General features: G+C 37.9%; 1 protein-coding gene across 1 annotated transcript; it reads right to left on the minus strand.

Moving 5' to 3' along the window:
- Positions 1-3,718: 3,718 nt before the first annotated feature.
- LOC140137989 (peroxiredoxin-6-like) lies at positions 3,719-20,181 on the minus strand. Its single transcript, XM_072159818.1, is given in 8 exon segments — positions 3,719-3,986; positions 5,355-5,427; positions 6,456-6,529; positions 10,129-10,266; positions 17,652-17,719; positions 17,722-17,781; positions 17,784-17,806; positions 19,966-20,181. Coding segments are annotated over 8 exon segments (654 nt in total). The 5' UTR covers positions 20,052-20,181; the 3' UTR covers positions 3,719-3,854.
- Positions 20,182-20,510: the final 329 nt, after the last annotated feature.

Raw genomic sequence — 20,510 nt, forward strand, 5'->3', positions numbered from 1 at the left:
ATCTAGCCCATATGGAAGAACAGGGGAATACTTAAATTTTCCCCTGAATATGGACCCAGTATAAAGAAGAAATAAACAAAATAAACAAAGCTTCAACAGAAGAGAGCTAAAGTCAGTTAGCAGGGCAGCGTCAGAGGATGCAGAATCAGGATCGTTGTGGATGTGGTCCAAGTACATTCAGAGGAGTAGATAATCTGAAAGTGAAGTACATCATCAGTATCCTCATTCCTCAGCCAGATCAGGCAAGCCAGCTAGCCATAACTTGTATTTGTTCTCATTCCTTCATATCAACTCCAGTTAGCTAGGGTTAAGTGATTCCAGCTGCATGGTAGGGTTAGAGGGGCCGGATCCCGTCCGCTTACCCGAGACTAGTTTGGTCATCTGGAGTACATATACACAGATCCCCTTTTGACGGTGATAGCGTATCCCCATATGGGCAAAGTGTCTTGCTTTTGTCAAGCTGTATAGTATGGGTGTAAGCTGGTGCTTGATCTCCTATTTTGGTTGGCTGGCCTGTGCCTATTACATTTTCTGAGAAGCGGATTCGGGTGCTGGAACACAGAGGAACTGAAGGATACAAGAAGAGTCAAAGAGACAGCACAGCAAGTCAACGAAAGTCTTGAAGCCATTGATCAGTGCAGCTTGCCCGGGAAGCTGAAGCTGTGGTGCTTGCAATGTGGTCTCATGCCACAGATTATGTGGCCACTCACAGTCTATGAGGTAGCAATAACCCATGTAGAGGCAATGGAGTGGAAGATCAACAACTTTGTCAAGAAGTGGCTTGGAGCTCCACGCAGCTTAACAAACATAGCAATCCATAGCAGTTAGCTAGGGTTAAGTGATTCCAGCTGCATGGTAGGGTTAGAGGCGCCGGATCCCGTCCGCTTACTACAGACTAGTTTGGTCAATGTCATCTGGGGGTACACAGATCCCCTTTTGATGGTGATAGCGTATCCCCATATGGGCAAAGCGTCTTACTTTGTCAAGCTGGCATAGTATGGGTGCTAGCACCACTTGATCTCCTATTTTGGTTGGCCTGTGCCTATTACATTTTCTGAGAAGCAGATTATTTATTTAGCAGCAGATGCTAGAAGCATAGTTTTAGTTTTATTAGTAGCTCACCAGCAGGAGGTGGTGTTTTTCACTGCCGGCCCCCACCTCGAGGGAGTCTTGATTATAAGAGGGCTGAAACTCCCCAAGACAGGTGGCAATCAACTGATGATCCCTTCGTGTAAGCACAAGACAATTTCCATTTGTGGTCTTTGTGTATATTTAACAGGTCAGTTTGAAGGTGGTTATTTTGAATCCGCTGCATGTTAAGTTTGTAATTTGGGGGAAAGTGGTCAAATTCTCATTTTAAAGGACACTACCTGATCATCCCAATTTAACCTAATACTAGGGTGAATGAAATGGCCAGCAAAAGATAAATACAGTAATATACCAGCAAAATTTAGTTCCCGCCCCCCCCCCCAGAAAATGGTCTAGCAACGGCCCTGAAAAAGCCACATAACTAACCCAACAAATCCAAGAATCCCTCTCAACCCAATTCCGTAGTCGCATTGATGACCCAACGAAACCCAACAAAGTTCCAAACTACATATTACTGTCATTTACTGACCCAATGGTTGGTGCCTAACAAAAGGTTAATATAGCCCCGAGTTGCCGAGTATAACAAGCCAGTCCGCTCGATCATTCCTTCAAGCAAACTTGCAAAATAGACAAGTGACAAATGGAAGAAAGAACAACTTGAAATTCTACTTCTACTTTTATTGAAATGATAGTGATGATTCCAACACCATAATTGGTTATATATATATTGATATGTGTTTTTAATCCTATGATTAGGTACGGCACGATAGAATACATTTATATTGAGCTTCATACTATATAAAAATATTTTCAATACAAGCAACTTAGTATAGCTACATATGTCTAATTAACATGATTTTAATTTGCCCTGTTTTTGACTTAAATTATGAAGACAATCTGCCCAAGCTGCCCTTTACATTTTTCACTTAAGCTAGAAAATGTTAATTTGATAGAAATGGTAGGGTTAAAAAACCTGCATTAATCTTAACTGAATAATTTACTTTTTTTGTAGAAAAATACAGTGAATCTCTATAAACTTACGAAGAACCCTGCATATCCCTTTATAGTATTACATGAGTGCTAATCATAATTTTATGCACAAATTATTGGCATTGTCTGAATCCTTCAGTCAGTCAGGCACCACAACACCTTAACTATGCCACTAAACCCGATGGCCAAGGGTTGTATGCAACAGTGGGATTACAAGGTTTAGTGTCAGGACAATAGTGACAGAAGCAGCAGCATAAGATGAACAACGTTCATCACAATTGTTAATCTCTACAGCTACACTGATACAATTCAGCTCAGAACACAATCTGATCCTGCTTTACAGGTTGTCATGATCGCAGGTCAGCAAGTCACACAGCTCTTTATGAACCTCATTCACCTTTTCTTTAAACTAACTTAAGGATTCAGACCACAATGTATATTATTCAGAATATACCTGCATATTATTTGGGTTGCAATTTGCTTTTATCACTTTCAAGCTTGATTTGCTTAAGCTCAGCTGCTGCATATATAGACCTGTATAAATGAGTATAAGAAGTTACTCCTAACTCCAAAATTATGTTACATATACAATTTGATGATCAGCTTGTAATAGGTGAAACATTGTGGATTGACACAGCTGGGCACATCACATACGCGAACTGCACTGTATGTGTTACTTGATAGACACACACTTTTGTGAATTTAGTGTGGGCGTAAGTTGGGACTTGATTGACATGCATCACATAATCCTTGCCTATTACGAGCTAATCATGAAGCTGCTTATTACAATATAGAGGTCACAGACAATGTCTGTGTATATTTTTGTGAATGTTGCTTTTGGTCTGCTTTGAAATTTTTAATCCCTCTTATTTGCATTTCAAATGAAGGGAGACAAAACAGCGTAAACCTTCTTTCCATACTTACTGGCCATTACATTATTTTGGAGTTGGGAGTAGCTACAAAAGGTGGAAGACAGTCACTTCAACTTAACCAGATCTTGGTTTTAAACTCACATCGCATCTGACTGATGTTCAAACCTTGAGTTCAATCAATATGCTATGTATCATTGCTCAATGTCTGGCATTGATGCAGTAAAAAAATATAGCCTATATTTTTTCAGATATGCATGTACAACAATCATTTGATCTGAATTCTCAAAAGTGTGATTCATACTCATACAGATGTCACAAACCTTCAATATAGAGTTCTTGTACTGTGCAGCAGAATATGCTTCACTACACCAAACTGATATTTGGGATGTACCACTGTCAAACACTGCTCTATTATGTGGACCACAATTCATCGTCTGCATTATTACATACTGAAAAAAGGCTGCCTTGTGGGATTTCTTAAAAATTATTGTCATCTAATTGTGATGATACAACTTTATATACTAATTTTGAGGTAAAATAACAATATGAAATACAAGGCAGCCTATTGAGATGGGACAGTTTTGTGATGTAGCAGACCACATGGATGTTCAGTTTCCCAAGACAAGGCAGTTAATCACTAGAATCTCACACACACTCATCTGCCAGGACACAGTTCAGTGGCCTCAATATGTTTAGTACATCATTGAATGACTTCTGAATGTGTGGGTACAACAGTGTGTACTCCACATCTTGAGGTCATGCTTTGAGCTACGTTTGTTGAATGGGAAGTTACAAACTATATGCTGTTGCATATGAGATCATTTTGGTTCATATGAGGGTATGAATTCAATCTACTTTTGAAAATTCAGACCAGGATTTGATATTGTTGATATATAGATCCATCTATTCTGGTTGTGGTGTGACACGCAGGTACTGCTTGCCGGATGCCACCTGCTTAATTTCGACACCCTTAGGGAACAGCTTGGGACATTCTTCTGCCTTAACTGAAGGCAATACCATGCAAGGTTCTCCTTGCTGCAAAGTAATAGAAAACAAATATTATTGTGTTGTTATTCGATAACCAAACACGGTTTTCTTGTACAACAAGATATTTACCATCATGTGAAATCCTTGATCTCTTCAGCTGCAATCGTGACATGAACTGCTACAGACTAAGATCTTCAATTCAATCCCTGCTTGCTTATTCTACTCAACTTTCAACACATTTTATGGTGAAAACTTTTTCTCATGCAGCAACTTTGTTTCAGAATAACTTTAAATCAATGTCAAATCTATGCAAAAGACTCACAAGTTATAAGTTTTGTGATAAAATAAATGACAGAATAAATGATAAGTATTTTTGTTTATGAAAAACAATGGGTGAAAAACAAGAAAATTCATATAGTTTATTCTCATTTTAAGTCTTGTTAAATATTATTTAAATAACTAAACCTCCTTTTGAATAGAAAAAAGTGGCTAAAATGAAAACTCCCCATACTCCTTATTCTAAAATGAACGTAACTTGTAAATTTAGTTGCGCGGAGAGTGCATGGCATATTATGTAGTATGCTTACAGCACGCTATATACTTGCAGCTAGTAAGCACTTTGACATGTGTGTTCCGTAATGACACAGGAACCAATGAAATTTAGTGCTTACAAGCTAGAATGCTCTGCAATGTGCTTTGCAATCATGTTGTATGCAAAAACATTTTCTCAGTGCTTAGAGCTCTTGCATTTTGTGGTTTACACACATTTCTAATATCCCATATATTAAAATAATGAGCGAAGTGTGTGTTTGGCCATGTGTTTCGCCATGCTGCGATGCATTAACCGACATGGATAGGTACCGAGCATGCGTTGTTGAAGGGGTGGTTTTAGAGGTCATATCAGAGGCCAAAGGTTATTATATTTGTAAGCATTTTGAAGTGTTTTTTTTTAATTTGAGTCTAAAAAATCTAAAAAACGGGCTGGGACTGTACCCAAGTTCTTACAAGAGGTACATTGTTAGTGTAATTATGGGTATAAAGCAATATTATGGGCGTTTTCGATTTGTGGGAGTACTCCCACAATGTAGACGTCTCCAAATGGCATTTTAGGGCCTCTAGAGGGGGTAGGTATTAAATAATAATATACCCCCAGAGTGACACACTCTGTATGCCACCATCGGCCAGTCGGCCACTATGGGAGCGTCATCATACCCCCACAATGTATGTTCATACCTATTCATACCCCCACAACGTCATCTTATACCAACAAACATACAACATACACGCAACACTGTGGGCGTACCCAAATAATGTACCTCTTGTAAGTAGGTGTGTCAGTACTTGAGTCAGTACGGTAATTCCTGATGGTTGGTCCAACCATTCAGTGTGTGTGTCATGACAGATGATGCTACTTACCTTCCAGTTTACTGGTGTGGCTACCTTCTTGGTTGCTGTAAGCTGCAGGGAATCCACTACTCTCAATAACTCACTGCAAAGACAAAGACAAATGTGTAAGGCTTTGGTGGACAAAGTCCCTTTAACTAATTTATGTATATCCTGGAGGAATCCTTTCCTTTTGATACAAAAGGTTTCGTTAGAAGACTATGTTTTAACTAGAATTACGAGCCTACGCGGTTTGTAATTGAGGTGGCCCCCACACAAATGTGTGTAAAATTCAAAGGTTTGTAAATGCAAATACTATGCAATTTGCAAATAAGCTCATTAATATTCATAAATATGCAAATAACATGGCGCAAAACTATACAGCACATCAGGCCACCATATACTATCACAATATCAAGTTTGAAGTTGATCAGTTATTGTATTTAAGCTGCAGAGTGGATTAATGAAAATATAGGCGAAATATGCAAATGAGCTCATTAATATTCATGAATATGCAAATAAGATGACACATAACTATACAGCACATCAGGCCCCTATTTCAAATCCCTATACTAAGTTTGAACTTGATCGATTTTTGCTATTAAGCTGCAGAGTGGATTAATGAAAATGTAGAAAAAATATGCAATCAGTTCATTAATATTCATAAATATTCAAATAACATGACACAAAACTAACAGCCCATCAGGCCACCATATCCTATCACCATACCAAGTTTGAAGTTGATCAGTGATTCCATTTAAGCTGCAGAGTGGATTGGCCCTAACCACTTGGGCAAACTGTCATGAACTGGGCTAACAACAGAAAGTGACCTCCTCCTACCACCAAATGTAAAGTTGCAAATTGGTAGTGTCGAGACACTGTGTTGGTGTTCTTTATTTGCCACGCACCTGTTCAAGCCAGTAGTATGTCTGTATGTCCTTCGTAAATTGGGACACATGGCCATTTACGAAAAACATACTACTGGCTTGTACAGGTGCATGGCAAACAAAGAACATCAACTCAGTCAACCAGGATGTCTTGAAGCTACCAACTTGCGACTTTATGCTCATTTTGTGGTAGCAGGTCACATATTTCTGATGCTGTGATCTTCTTTGGGTATACCCTATAACTTACTCAAAGTTTCTGCCAGTTGTTGCAGGGTAGAGGATTGACAACTTGAGCTTCTTGTCTGGACCAATGATGAACACCTGTCAGGAGAATTAATCAACAAATAAAAACAAAGTAATTAAGTTTGGCTGTAAAAGCATACCACAAGTTACTCTTTGTCAATACCCAGCGATCGTGTATGGAGTGATAAAGGCATGATGGCAGCCAGTGGCATAGCGTTATAGGGGCACGTGCCTGCCCCAATCCATTGCAAAAATTGGAAAATCCCATAAGAAAATTGCTGAAAATGGCTTGTGCCCCCCATCAGATCTGGTTACCCCCAATCATGGTCGGTGCCCCCCCCCCCCAATATGATGAAGAATGCTACGCCACTGATGGCATCCAGTGGTGCCAGTCAACCGCTCAAATTTTCATCAAGCTATATACTACAACACACAAAAGATATCTTACACTTCCCACAATGCATTTCTTCTTGAATCGATTTGCTATTCAGTGAAATATGGTTCAATAGTGACAAAAATACCTCAATTGTAAGATCTGGATGAGTTCTGTTAATTTAGGTGCTTTTTTACTATTGACCCATGTTGCACTGAATAGTAAATCCATACCGCGGAAACATGGCATGTTGCCTCAGGGGATCGACGCTAAGTCAGGTACCGCGTGAGAAAATTCAAAAATAAGCGCAAACAGCGCGTACACTACAAAAGAAACTTTGGCGTAAGATAAGCAATGTCGCCAGGTCTGTACGCTGTACCGGCGTCAGCTGAATTCGAGTACGCTTAGAGGGCACAGGCATGGAAAATTCCAATCTGTGTATTAATAATCTAAGAGTAAATCAGTATGTGAAGAAATGCATTGTGGGAAGTGTAAGATATCTTCTCTGACATAACAGGTTGTGACACAGAGAGACTATTGATGAGTACATGTGGGAATCATTTTGACATGTTAGCAACAAACCAACTCCTAGGACTTGTATTTGTATATAAAATCATATCATTCAATATGTACAACAAAGGATAATAACCACTGAAACATGGTAAAATGTAAAATGTTTTTTATAGTTTTGAGTTTACAAGCATGGGACCCCTTATTTCCTTCGAACATTAATTATAGGTCAAATATCTTTGCATCGATAACATATTATGTTTCAAATGTATTTTTTAGTTGAGGACCCCATTGCACACAAGCCAGTTCAGCATATTGCAATATTTTAGTTTGTTTTGTTTTGAAAATACAAAGTATATAAATACTATGGCATGGGCCTGGTAACTCCCTTATGTATGAATATTCATTTTTGCGACTGATGTGGTGCATATACCAATTTTTGGGAGAAATAACCATGGAATTTGGAAACTAGAGCAAAATACATGTACTTCAATTACAGTCCAACCTCCCTTGAATTTATCCGGGCCTCTTTTATGGATCTCTCTATTATCTGGACATGTGATCTTCATAGCAAAACTTGTTTTTTAAGCTTGATTTAAAACATTTAAAAGGAATGACATATACATTGTAATATATATTGTTAATTATAAGTATTAATTAAAAACCAAAAATTAATATTGCCATCAACATGTATGACCAGCACTGCCATCAACATGTATGACAGGCATGACTTCCCTGAAATGTATGCATGCCTGCGCTCATAGACTCTGCTGCGCTGCATGCACCATATAATTCAGTGAAAATAATAAAGTTTATGGTGATTTATATAAATACCAAAGACTGTGTCTGATAATAGAAATTTGTTCATGCAAATCAAATGCCCCTAACTATCCATACAATTGCTGGCACCATAAAGGTCTAGGCTGGCACCACCACGCTCAAGTGCACATAGCATATACATTAATTTTCACTGGATAGCAAATTTTTGTTTAAATTACTAGTACCGTAATACTAGTTTGAATGAAAATTACGGGGAAAATTAAAGGGCTGTTAAAAGAACATAAGGCATTTGTATATCATTATTGTTGGACTTGGGCAGGAGGGGTATAATGCAAGTTAAAATAAGTATGATATTTGTCTGCAATGGGGCACTTCAATAACACCATCCCTCTGGACACTACTTGTTAAAGTTAAGTGCATTACTAAAGGGGTCCCTCAAAGCCAAAAGGGCTCTACAAATGGTTGAACAACACAGAATATACAATAAAATTATCTGTAAGATGCTTGAATCCACTGCATGTAAAACATTTAATTTAACACTATACCATACATGATACATGGGCTGTACAGGGATCAACATCATAAAAAAAATGCTTAGAATTTCTTTAAAATGGTCTCAAATTATTCCTAAGTTGGCAAAAGCAATTCAAAAGAAGAATAGTTTGCGCCATCTGGGATGTGTTATTACATAGGTAACAGCACCAAATTGGTCATGGCCAATACAGCTAAATGGGGACTGATCTCTTTCAACCTGATAAGTAACAAAACATCCAAGATATGGCAAACTATTCTTAATTTGGATGGTTTTTCAAAGTTCAAAGGTGAAACATATCTGAATCTTCCTGGCTAGAGGAATACATAGTGGAGTGGTTTCAACAACATAAAAACATTTCATTCACCCTAGTATTAGGTTAAATTGGGATGATCGGGTAGTGTCCCTTAAAACGAGAATTTGACCACCAAAATTGCAAAATTTTAAGTTTGAATCTGCTGCATGTTAAAATATGCAGCAGATCAAAATAAGCACCATCAAACTGACCTAAAACACCCCTCAGATTTTTTAATGTATCACTTGTGTATATGGTGTCATAATAAATGTCACCTTTAATCCATGGGGAAACATGTCTTGCAGGTACTACAATAAGTTTTGTCTTTCTCATTGCTGAAAGTATACATGTCCCATTACAATATTTTGCTCCACACATTCTTGTTCCTATACTTGCTAAATGTATAATAACTTATTTTTTGACACTAATTAAAAGCAACGATATTAAAATTATATTTGGTCAAAACTTGATTACAATTTTTATTATTATTAATCATCATCCTGTGACAGACAGAAACCATTATGCCTTACACCTGGCATTTTTCACAAACCAATGACAATTATATTAAATGAGTAAATTATATCATACAAACTTGGCTTGCATGTGTAGTATACATGTACATGCCAAAAATAATATGCCATCTCTCTGCTCTCTATCAAGCCAAGATGTGATAAAAGTGTGTGCACATATTATCACAAATGTATATGTATACAGTTATGTATACAGTATGCATACCTTTATCTAAGGTTAAACATGCTTCTCTTTTGGCCTGACCAACATGCACCCACCACTTGCAGAGCCGTTGCCAGGGGATGCCACACACCCCATAAATATGCCAATTTGAATAAAAAGGTTTGGTTTTTCTCTGAAACATTTGAAAATCATCCTTTTTTTGACTGAAAATTAACAATCACACAAAGTCCACTTTTTAGCCTCCCTGCACCCCACCTGACCACCTGGTATACATGTACTATCACTATGGACCACAATGGCCTCATTCCAGTGGCATAGTTCAATAACCTCAATTAAACAATCATAGTGTAAAATTTGACATCAAGTTGCAGAGTATAAGTTTTTGTACTCAAATTTTCAAAGGTAATTCAATGAATGTACAAATATTACGAAATGTATTAAAGAACTGTGCCCTGATAGATGAGCATGTTGTGGATCCTAGTGTATATACTCACACATCTTGCTGTAAGTGGTAAGCCTGCTGCATCCTTCTCATCTGGGTCCAACATGCCAAATTGGACAGCCAAATCACGCTTGGGATCAGCGATGATGGGATAATCAAATTCGTCACATTTACTGTAGCCTTTGATGTCCTGTTTAAGAAACATTACAGAAATTAAGAGAAGATAGTTATGAGTGCATTTGTGGGGGGTGGGGGTATTTCTTTCTTATGCAATTTCCAAAGTGTTTAATATTTTTTAGTTTTATTTTATATTATAGTTCCCCAAGAACTGTTTCAAAACCAGGATAAACAGTGATGGGGCATGGCATATTGGTGACAAAGAACATCATTTCAATGACAAGTGTTCTTGTCAAGTATATTCATGTTATACCGGCCATACCGACAGCCAAAATGTCAAATTTTGGAAATTTAATGCGGGCAAAGTGTGCAATAACTATACTTGGAGTGAACCAGGTCAAACGGAAGAAGGATACGTGCACATGGCAAATTTTGGCAAAAAGAATATTTTGCGATTCTATTTTTGACATTTTTCAGTAGATATCCATTTATTTATATTTATTTCTTCTTTAACCTGGGACATGCAATCAGTGACCAGCACTGTTCTCCCTTGCTGCCCAGGATACAACACAGATAAACAACAAACATGAATTTAAAAGTATTTAAAAATATACATAAGTCATAAAATTAATACCATATAAATTATACACATACTAGGTACAAGAAATTTAAATAACATATGATATTTACAATGTGCTACATAAAAGAGATATTATTGCAAGTTAGTATATATGTTCTTGAAGACATTTGCATTGACAGGAGGGGGATTTTTGAAGATCATTCCAGGCCTTAACCCCCCTGAACAGGAAAGTTCTCTTGCCAGTCTCAGTGCGCATCTTATTTATAACGAGATTCCCAGCGGTCGATGATCTGAGAGTATGATTACTATAAGCATCAATACACTTGGTGAAAATATTGCACAGGTTGGGGGTACCAGCCCCCTAAGACATTTAAAAACATTGAGACAGATATGATATTTCTGACGATCAGAAAAAGTTTCCCAGTTAAGGGAATCAAAGAGTTGGAGTGCGCATTGGGACACCAATGATTGCTCTACCGAGACGTTTTTGATGGCGACCCAACCTGTTCAGGAGAGTTAAGCCTGCATTTGACCAAATTAGATCACAATAATCAACTTTAGGTAAAACAACGGATGTATACAACAACTTCAGGGTGTCCACAGCTAAAAACTTTCTGATACGGTAAAAAAGACCAATATATTTATAAAGTGACATGCAGATTTGATCAATTTGGTGTTCCCAAGTTAACCGCTGATCAAAAATAATGCCAAGATACTTAAAATGTGGGACACATTCAAGGGGCTGATCTTTGATATGAAATACGAGGACCAGAGGATGCAAGTTTAGGAGCAGATCCAAATAGCATAGTTTTGGTTTTATTAACATTCAATGTGAGCCTATGTTGGTGAAGCCATTTAGCCACCACATCTTAGTTGATTACAATTTTGTGTTTGCGAGTTCTGCATGATTGCTGTATCTGTTCTATAGGCAATTGTTTGTAATTTCCTTCTGTTAACCAGAATGCAAAAAAATTATACAAATTTTATATTTTTGCCAAGTGAATAAATCTGCAAGAAACTCTTTGCTCAGCTTTTGTTGGTAAAAGGAAAAGGGACGCAAGGCTGTGGATCAAGAAATGCCCCTTTAATATGGACTGTTGTTACACATGGCTCAGGGACTGTTGTATCAGTATACCTACATGTACAACCAGGATTAATGCACCATCAGTTCAAGACTTCCAGACAGGCCCTGGCCCCACATTAGGCATGACACCCATACTGGTTATGCCAATGTTGCATTACATTGCCCCCCCCACACACACACACCCCCACACACATTTGAATGTGACCTTTGAGGTAAAAGAAAATCCATTTTCTGATCATTTTGGGTCCCCAGAAATTTAAATCCCCCTTCACTGTCCCCAAAGGGATAAATTACTTTCATGCTAGAAACCTAATATTTTTAAATGTGAGTATTAAACATTGCACGGACTCAACAGTAATGAATGTGAGGTTGGCAAGATAAAACTGAACAGTAGCAAATGAAAAGTCTTTGTAAAATACATAACATATCCATGCTTTTCTGTACTGTTGTGATAAATTATGCAAACACAGTTTTGGTTTCAGTGTACTATATGTAATAGAGAGCCCTTTATTAAATTTCAGTATAGCGAACAGTGGCACTCTGTCTTAAATCTTTTACACTTCCTGATACAGGAATCATGACACATGCAAATTGTATACTTTTCATTACTTTAAAAGGGCATTTCCTGATCCACAGCCTCATCACCCACTTTTCTCAAAAAAAAAGTTATCCGCTAAAAAGGGCTTTATTGTTATAATGTGCGGGCGTAGCGCGGAAAAATTTTGTATTTTACACTATATTGGCCCATTATCCGCTAAGGGGCTCCTTGCCCTTTTCTTTTCCTTTGCCCTCCTGATTTTCTCTTTCATTTTTTTTTTGTCAGAGGGCACTTTTTCTTTCATTTTTTTTGTCAGGGGCACTCTGCCCCCTGCCCCCCCGCTGGCTACGCTACTGTGAAAAACACAAAGATTAACACAAAAGATTTACCAGTCATATCATTTCGTATAATTCCCGTTTAGTCTATATTCAATTGGTCTATTACCAGAAAGGCTAATTGCCACTTAGTCTATAATCATATAGTCCAATGTCCATTTAGTCTAATATTGTTTGGTCCAATAACCGGTATGTCTACTAACCATATAGTCTAATAACCACTTGGTCTAATATTTCTTTAATAACCATTTGGTCTAATACCCATTTGGTCTAATAACCATTAGGTCTAATACTCGTATGGTCTAATTACCAGTTAGTCTAATATAATTTCGTCTATTTATTAATAAACTAAATGCTTGTAAGACTAAATGGATTGTAGACCGAATGAGTATTAGACCAAATGGCTATTAGTATTAGACCTATTGGTTATAGACCAAATGGATATTAGACTAAATGGTTGTTAGACTAAATGGTTTTAGACTTATTGGTTATTAGACTAAATGGTTATCGGACCAAATGGTTATCAGACTAAATGGTTAAAGGACAAATGATTATTGGACATAGTGGATATAGACCTATTGGGTTTAGACAAAATGGATAGTGACGAAATGGATATTAGACCAAATGATATTAGACCAAATGGCAAATCCCCGCACGTACATGTACTCAAAGCGATCGCTGAAGTTTATATGGAGTACATGGAGTTAAAACAACTGTGAGGATCGATTTTGAAATTGACCATGCTGATACTGGTTTCAGAAAATTCTCTGCAAAGCTGCATGACATGCATGCATTTCAACCTGTGGGTCGACCAAATGGGAGTGAATGTGACAGGTAATTTGAGTTCAAATTGTGTTTTTGACAAAGGAACAAGCATCCAATTTGAAATGTCAAAGTTGTCATCAATGAATCTGCAAGAAAGGTTATATGTATGCATACAAATACTATTACACACTAAGTGAGAATCAGAGGAAACATTGGTAAAATACTAATGCATTAAATATTATTGTATAATTGCTCGGGTGCACATTCCGGGGGGGGGGCACTCCAACTTTGGAGGTGACGCGTATGTAGGGCTGTTAAGACCCCCTTTTTCAGCTTTGCTGTCACCCAAAGACCCCATATTTTTTTACAAACACATGCTCTGTCACCCGAAACAAACCTATTTTTTCATTTGATCTGTCACCCAAAGACCCTTACAAGTTCAATTTGAACAGCAACTTTCATTTATCACTGATTTTGTTACTTATTTTGAAAACACAAAGAAATTTGAAGCCATTTAGAAGTAGAAATTCGATTTACGAGGTTTCTGTGGCGCTGTTTCGGCTCTCACCCAAAGATTCCATTTAGAAAAATGGTCATGTTCTCACCCAATGACCCCATATTTTTACCATTTTGCTCTCACCGAATGCCAAAAATCATGCTCTCACCCAATGACCCCATATTTTGTACATTTTGCTCTCACCGAATGCCCCTTAGTGCGGAAGTGCCAGCCCTACGCCTATATCAATTTCATATTGAAGTGCCCCCCCCCCGGCACATTCCACATTGATGCATTTATATTTGCTTGTATTTTACAACATTTTTAGGGACAATAATAAAAATAGCAAAAATGGGGGGGGGCACTCCAACTTTAGAGGTGACGCGTATGTAGGGCTGTTAAGACCCCCTTTTTCAGCTTCGCTGTCACCCAAAGACCCGATATTTTTTTACAAACACATGCTCTGTCACCCGAAAAAACCCTATTTTTCATTTGATCTGTCACCCAAAGACCCTTACAAGTTCAATTTGAACAGCAACTTTCATTTATCACTGATTTTGTTACTTATTTTGAAAACACAAAGAAATTTGAAGCCATTTAGAACTAGAAATTGATTTTCGAGGTTTCTGTGGCGCTGTTTCGGCTCTCACCCAAAGATTCCATTTAGAAAAATGGTCATGTTCTCACCCAATGACCCCATATTTTTACCATTTTGCTCTCACCGAATGCCAAAAATCATGCTCTCACCCAATGACCTCATATTTTGTACATTTTGCTCTCACCGAATGCCCCTTAGTGCGGAAGTGCCAGCCCTACGCCTATATCAATTTCATATTGAAGTGCCCCCCCCCCGGCACATTCCACATTGATGCATTTATATTTGCTTGTATTTTACAACATTTTTAGGGACAATAATAAAAATAGCAAAAATGAAATAGGTTTATGTTAATCACATGTTGCTTGAGAAATAATGCACTAATTGTACTGAGAAGTGATGCATCAAATGCACTCGATCCCCACCCCCATTAAACACATTGATCGACATAGATTTTTACACAGCCTTGTTTTTTTTCTTTTATTTACAGGTATAAAGTTGAGGTGGGGTTGTCCATTAAATAACAATAAAATCTCTATGAATATTCATGACAAACTAGCTCATTAAAGGGCAGCTAGCTCATTTAAATACACCTTTAGTACATACCAGATTGATAATAAAATCTCATAGTACATCACATGACCCACAGGTATATTGATCAAGCTTGGTTTAGTATATGAATAGATCCTTTAAATAGTAGAGTAAATAAAACTTGCATAATACATGTTTACTTTGAAGTGTTCAATGTTTAATGTGCTATTTTGCCTATTATAGATTTAGGCAAATCCTTTCAAACACCATAGATATGTTACATAACAAATTATGATGTAAGGTATTCCTCAAGGACAAAAACTATTACGGTACCTATAATTCAATTTCAGATCTGTCCCATATGTTGTAATAATATAATTTGTGCTCCTCGCCACAACTGAGCCCGGATGTCGCCAATCATCATTTTTGAGATATTCAACCAAAATATTCTGCTTGAAATTAGCTTTAAAATGATGTATATCATGTCTATAGTACTTGACATTTAAGTAGTGAAAATCAATAAAACAGTCAATAAATCCTTTCTTTCCTATTGTTTATTGTTAAGTTCGATGGAGCATATCTCAATAGTGGCACTGGCGACATCCGGGCTCAGTTGTGGCGAGGAGTCACATCTACTGTAAAAGTGGGGATAAATAAGTGGGAACAAGGAGGCAGAGGGAAAATAGATCAATGTGTGAAAAATAATTCTTACACTAAAATCAAAATTTTAGTAACAAAACAAGTGTTTTTTAATAAACCACACAAAAAAGGGTTTTTTTCCAGAAAATTCTATTTTCTTATTTAATAAAGTCCCAGGGATAATGCCCATATCTACAGTAAAGCCATATATTGTAACATTCCCATAAAAATAGACTAATTAGTATTTCTTTTCTATAATAATGTTAGATTTTACTGTCAAATATGTCCCTTTTTAATTTTGAGCCGAACAACCGAGGTAATTAAAGCAAAGAAAATTGGAATTTACTACCAGCGCCGATGTCACCAATGCTTATCACTATGTCAGTTGTGCTACGGCACAGCCCTTTGATGTGTGTATCACTGTCCCGCATGCCATGTAATATGTATGTACTGTGTTATGAATATCGCGTACATGTTCGACTAATATTTCCATCGTAAGAATTATAAACAATGGTTCCTGCGCTTTATTCAAAATCTAAGGTTCTGACAAAACTACAACACCTAAAATATTGAATTTTGCAGGGTATATTAGTTTTAAAATGAAGTGCATTACCAAATTTTGAAAAATATCCAGGGCATGGTCCTCAGCAAATGTGGCTTTAATTATATAGTGTTCAAGGAGCTAATCTACTAAATTGCTTGCATGCATGATTGCAATTTGTAGCTATAGGCCTACATGTACATTTAAAATTGTAGCCTGCATGCATTGCCATAAGTTGTTTGTTGATTTCAGCAAACAACTTGTGAATTAACTTGGCTCATTGCACTTCAACAACACCTATTCTTTTCATTCTCTCTTTTCCCTGTTTCACAACTCATAAAGGTCATTTATTATACTGTATAACTGTCAGAGTAGCGACCAGCCCATCCCACCATGGCATAAATTAAGTGTGGAATTGTGTGCAGCAACTGTACCAAATATTGGTGAGGGCAGCTTGAATTTTCATTTTGCATAGAAAATACTACAGATTTAATTATAGCTTGGCCTGGAATGCAAATGTGGAGCATTTTGTCCCATAATAGCAGGCAATAGCAGCTATGCCCTGTATTAGATTGGCCTGCAATTGCTGCATTGAGAGGGGCCGGCCACTTCCTAAGATTTATTAACTCTTGTACAAAAACTAAATAATTCTATACTATTACTAGTCTAAATCCATTGGGGTGATATAAAGTATTTTTCACTGTAATTTTTTTTGCTATTTTACTGAAACAGTACGGTACTGCCGCATGGGTGCGGAAAAAAGCCAACCGGAAAGAAACGAATACATGTACAAATAGTGTTGCCTTTGCATGTCTGTTTTGCTTTTGATATTGGCTGACCCAGTGGCGTCACCAGAATTTTTTTTTTTAGGGGAATGGGGAAGTGAATTTGGGGGGAATTTTTTAATTTGCACAAAATTGCTGAAAAAAGTGGACATTTTTGTAATTTCTAGTTTTACTGGTACCAGCGGGGTTTTTTTTTTTTTTTTTTGGGGGGTCAAAGTGAATATCAGGGGGCAAAGTCAAATAATTTTGCACAAAATTGCCGCAAAAAGTGGAAATTTGTGTGATTTGGGTTTTGCTTCAAAAGTGGGAGGGGGAGGCAAACTGAGGGGCTGCTGGGGGTAAATGGGGGAAAGAATTTTGACGTGGACAAATTTCCCCTATTCGCCAGCAAAGTGTTACATGTAATTATCGCTATAGGATTACGCTTTTAAGTTCTGCACCACGATCAAAATGATCGCAACACAAAGTCTATGGAATACTACCAATTCCAAAAGGTGCATGAACCAGTTACCAAGAGGTGCGTAACCACTTCGATGATTTAATACCCTGGCGCTGCCCTCCTAACTAACCTTGATCCATCCTTGATGAGATTCCACACTGTCACATGATAATGCAATCATCTTGACTCCACGCTTATGAAATCACTCTGCATGGCTGCAGCTTTGCCCAACTCTGTTGTACATACTGGTGTGTAATCAGCGGGTGAGAGAATAGAATACCCCATCTACATGGCAAAACAACAAAACATCATCGTCAGAATATCAGAGGCACAAGTGGTTTACGGGGGGATTACGGGGGTGGGGGGTACACAAAATTATTGCACGACCCATACTGGAATCCACACCCCAACACCCACCCAAACATTAAACAATACCACAATTTGGTTAGATCGCTTCATCCCACATAGTTGTTTTTGCAGATATTTGGCTGTTCCTAGTGGCGGCTCTACAGGGGGATCTTAAATATTTTTCTTGCCTCCCATTCCCCCCCTCACTTTTGAGGCGAAACCCCCAAAATTACGTAAATTTCCACTTTGTGCAACAATTTTGCACAAAATTTGGTTGATTTTTCACCCCTAAAATTCACTTTGCCCCCCCCACTCCCGAAAAAAATTCTTGGAGCTGCCACTGGCTGTTCCATCTCGCACTCCCGGACATGAAGGGGACTTTAATACCGTTGCACTCAATGGGAAAAATCATAAAATATGTAAAAATAAATACCTCTCAGTGAAACAAATCAAAAAGTTTGATTTCTCATATAAACTCCCAAACTTGCAAAAGGAAAAGCAAAAGGAAATTGGTGTTTTCTACGCCAAGAAAATCGGCTGGAACTGAAAGGCCCTATATATTGTACAAACCAATAGGGATTTCGCAAGGGTGCTGATCCCCTTTGACAGACGTGAGAAATGCTATATTACAAAGTGCAATGGACGGAACAACCCAAAGGAGAGAATATACGGTACCGGTACTATAGACAAATCCAATTTCACACATTCCTACATAGTTATGAAAAAGATTAGAAAACATGTTTTGCAAAAATTGGGATCCATAACTTGAAATTAGTCTTTGTACAAGTCTTTCGGCTGGATTGTCACAGGATATCACCCTAACTAAACACATGTTTTTGGCCCTTAATTATTTCCAAAAATTGACCCAAAATTAAATTGTGACTTTCATTACCAGTTTACAGTTTAATAGTAATGGAGCTGATTATCGCTGATAAAAGAAACAAGAACCAGGAAGAAGAACAGCAGCAATTATAAACCAATTTATGCAAGACTCAACACATACAAGTACAGCTATTTTCCAAGATCAATTAGGGAGTGGAGCGCAACAGGGAAGAAACAATCAAGGCAAGCACAATTGACAGCTTCAAGAACCGGCTCAACAGTGCAACCAAACAGAACAATTAGATAGAGACACCGTCAGACACGCACCATATATCCGCGACCATGACCCAAAAAGTTGGTGAACTGCAGCTAATAATCTGTATCTACCGACTCAACCAAGAAGAAGAAGATAAACCCAGCCTAAAGGATTACGATCTAGCTCTGTTTCATTTGGCAAAACAGAATAATGAAAAAAAAAATTAGCGCTGTATTTTTCTGGAAATTAATACAGTAGCTGTGTTAAAGCAAGTGAAACCTTAATATCAGGGAAAGAAAATACCAAATAAAAACACCAACCCACCCACCCACCCCTAGACATAAACAAGACAAAACAAGGGACACAAAAAACACATGTATAATATACTAAAATGCAGAAAACCTTTGACGAGCGCGTATTGTAAGGATACATCGCGTATATACTGCGTTGCACGCACTTGTCTCTGATTGGCTGCTAAGGCGATATGTTGTTGCTGAGATGAAATTTATGAATGAACTGTGCGCCGTACGCGTTGTCAGCGCCGAATCAGGACCGCGACACTCCGGAGGACAGCAGAGGACAGAAAAATGTGACTCTCCTGCTAGTCTCCTACACAACCAGTTAATTATGTTTTTGTTAATACCGCATACAGTCTGGCCCGCGCCCGAGACTAGCAGGAGAGTCACATTTTCTGTCCTCACATCGGTATAGGCCGTCTGCACGTTAATTGTACGGAGTGTCGCTTCTCTACCTTTATTTTCTCTGGCCGAATTTGCAACATCACGGTAGTCGCGCTCGTAAAAGGTTTGCTGCATTTTAGTATAGTTGAATACGGTACTCAAATAATTATAACCCTATTAAAACTTGCACGCTTGGCATGGCATGACATTGCAAAAATGCACGGGCTCCACTTTAAATTACATGCATGATAAATGAATATGAATGCAATTATGAGAAAGCTTAAAATATTATTATACTATTCATGCCTTTGGAAAGCAGAAAATAGGTAGATACTCACGAATTCCCAAGCCACTCATGAAATTTAATAGCTCCTACGGTCGTCTGAGCATCAAAATCGGGAAAAACGTCACCAAGATTCGGCATGTTGATAGAATATTAGGCCCTACACACAAACGTTGTTGTACAACAGGGAAGTATAAGTACACGTTGGATAAATCTGAGCTGAGCAACTGACCTACTTCACGTGAAGAAGTGCACGTCTCCACACCAACAGGCTACCATGAGGCTACCAACGCTGACATGTGTAGGTTGCCCTTGACACGCCCACCTGTTGTTGCATAAAACCAGGCACTATGGACCACAGTGTCCTCATCCCAACGACATAGTTCAATAACCTCAATTAAACATTCATAGTGCAAAATTTGAACTCAAGTTGCAGAGTATGAGTTTTTGTACCCAAATTTTCAAAGGTCACATTAATGAATCCGATGAAGGAATGTGCAAATTTATTGGGGTTAAAGAACTGTGCCTTGGAAGATGAGCATGTTGTGGATCCTAGTGAGGGAAGTTGCCACTGATGGTTGGTTAACTTTTCATATAGGG

This window comes from Amphiura filiformis, chromosome 17 (assembly GCF_039555335.1).
Source record: "Amphiura filiformis chromosome 17, Afil_fr2py, whole genome shotgun sequence".
Classification (NCBI taxonomy): Eukaryota; Metazoa; Echinodermata; class Ophiuroidea; order Amphilepidida; family Amphiuridae; genus Amphiura; species Amphiura filiformis.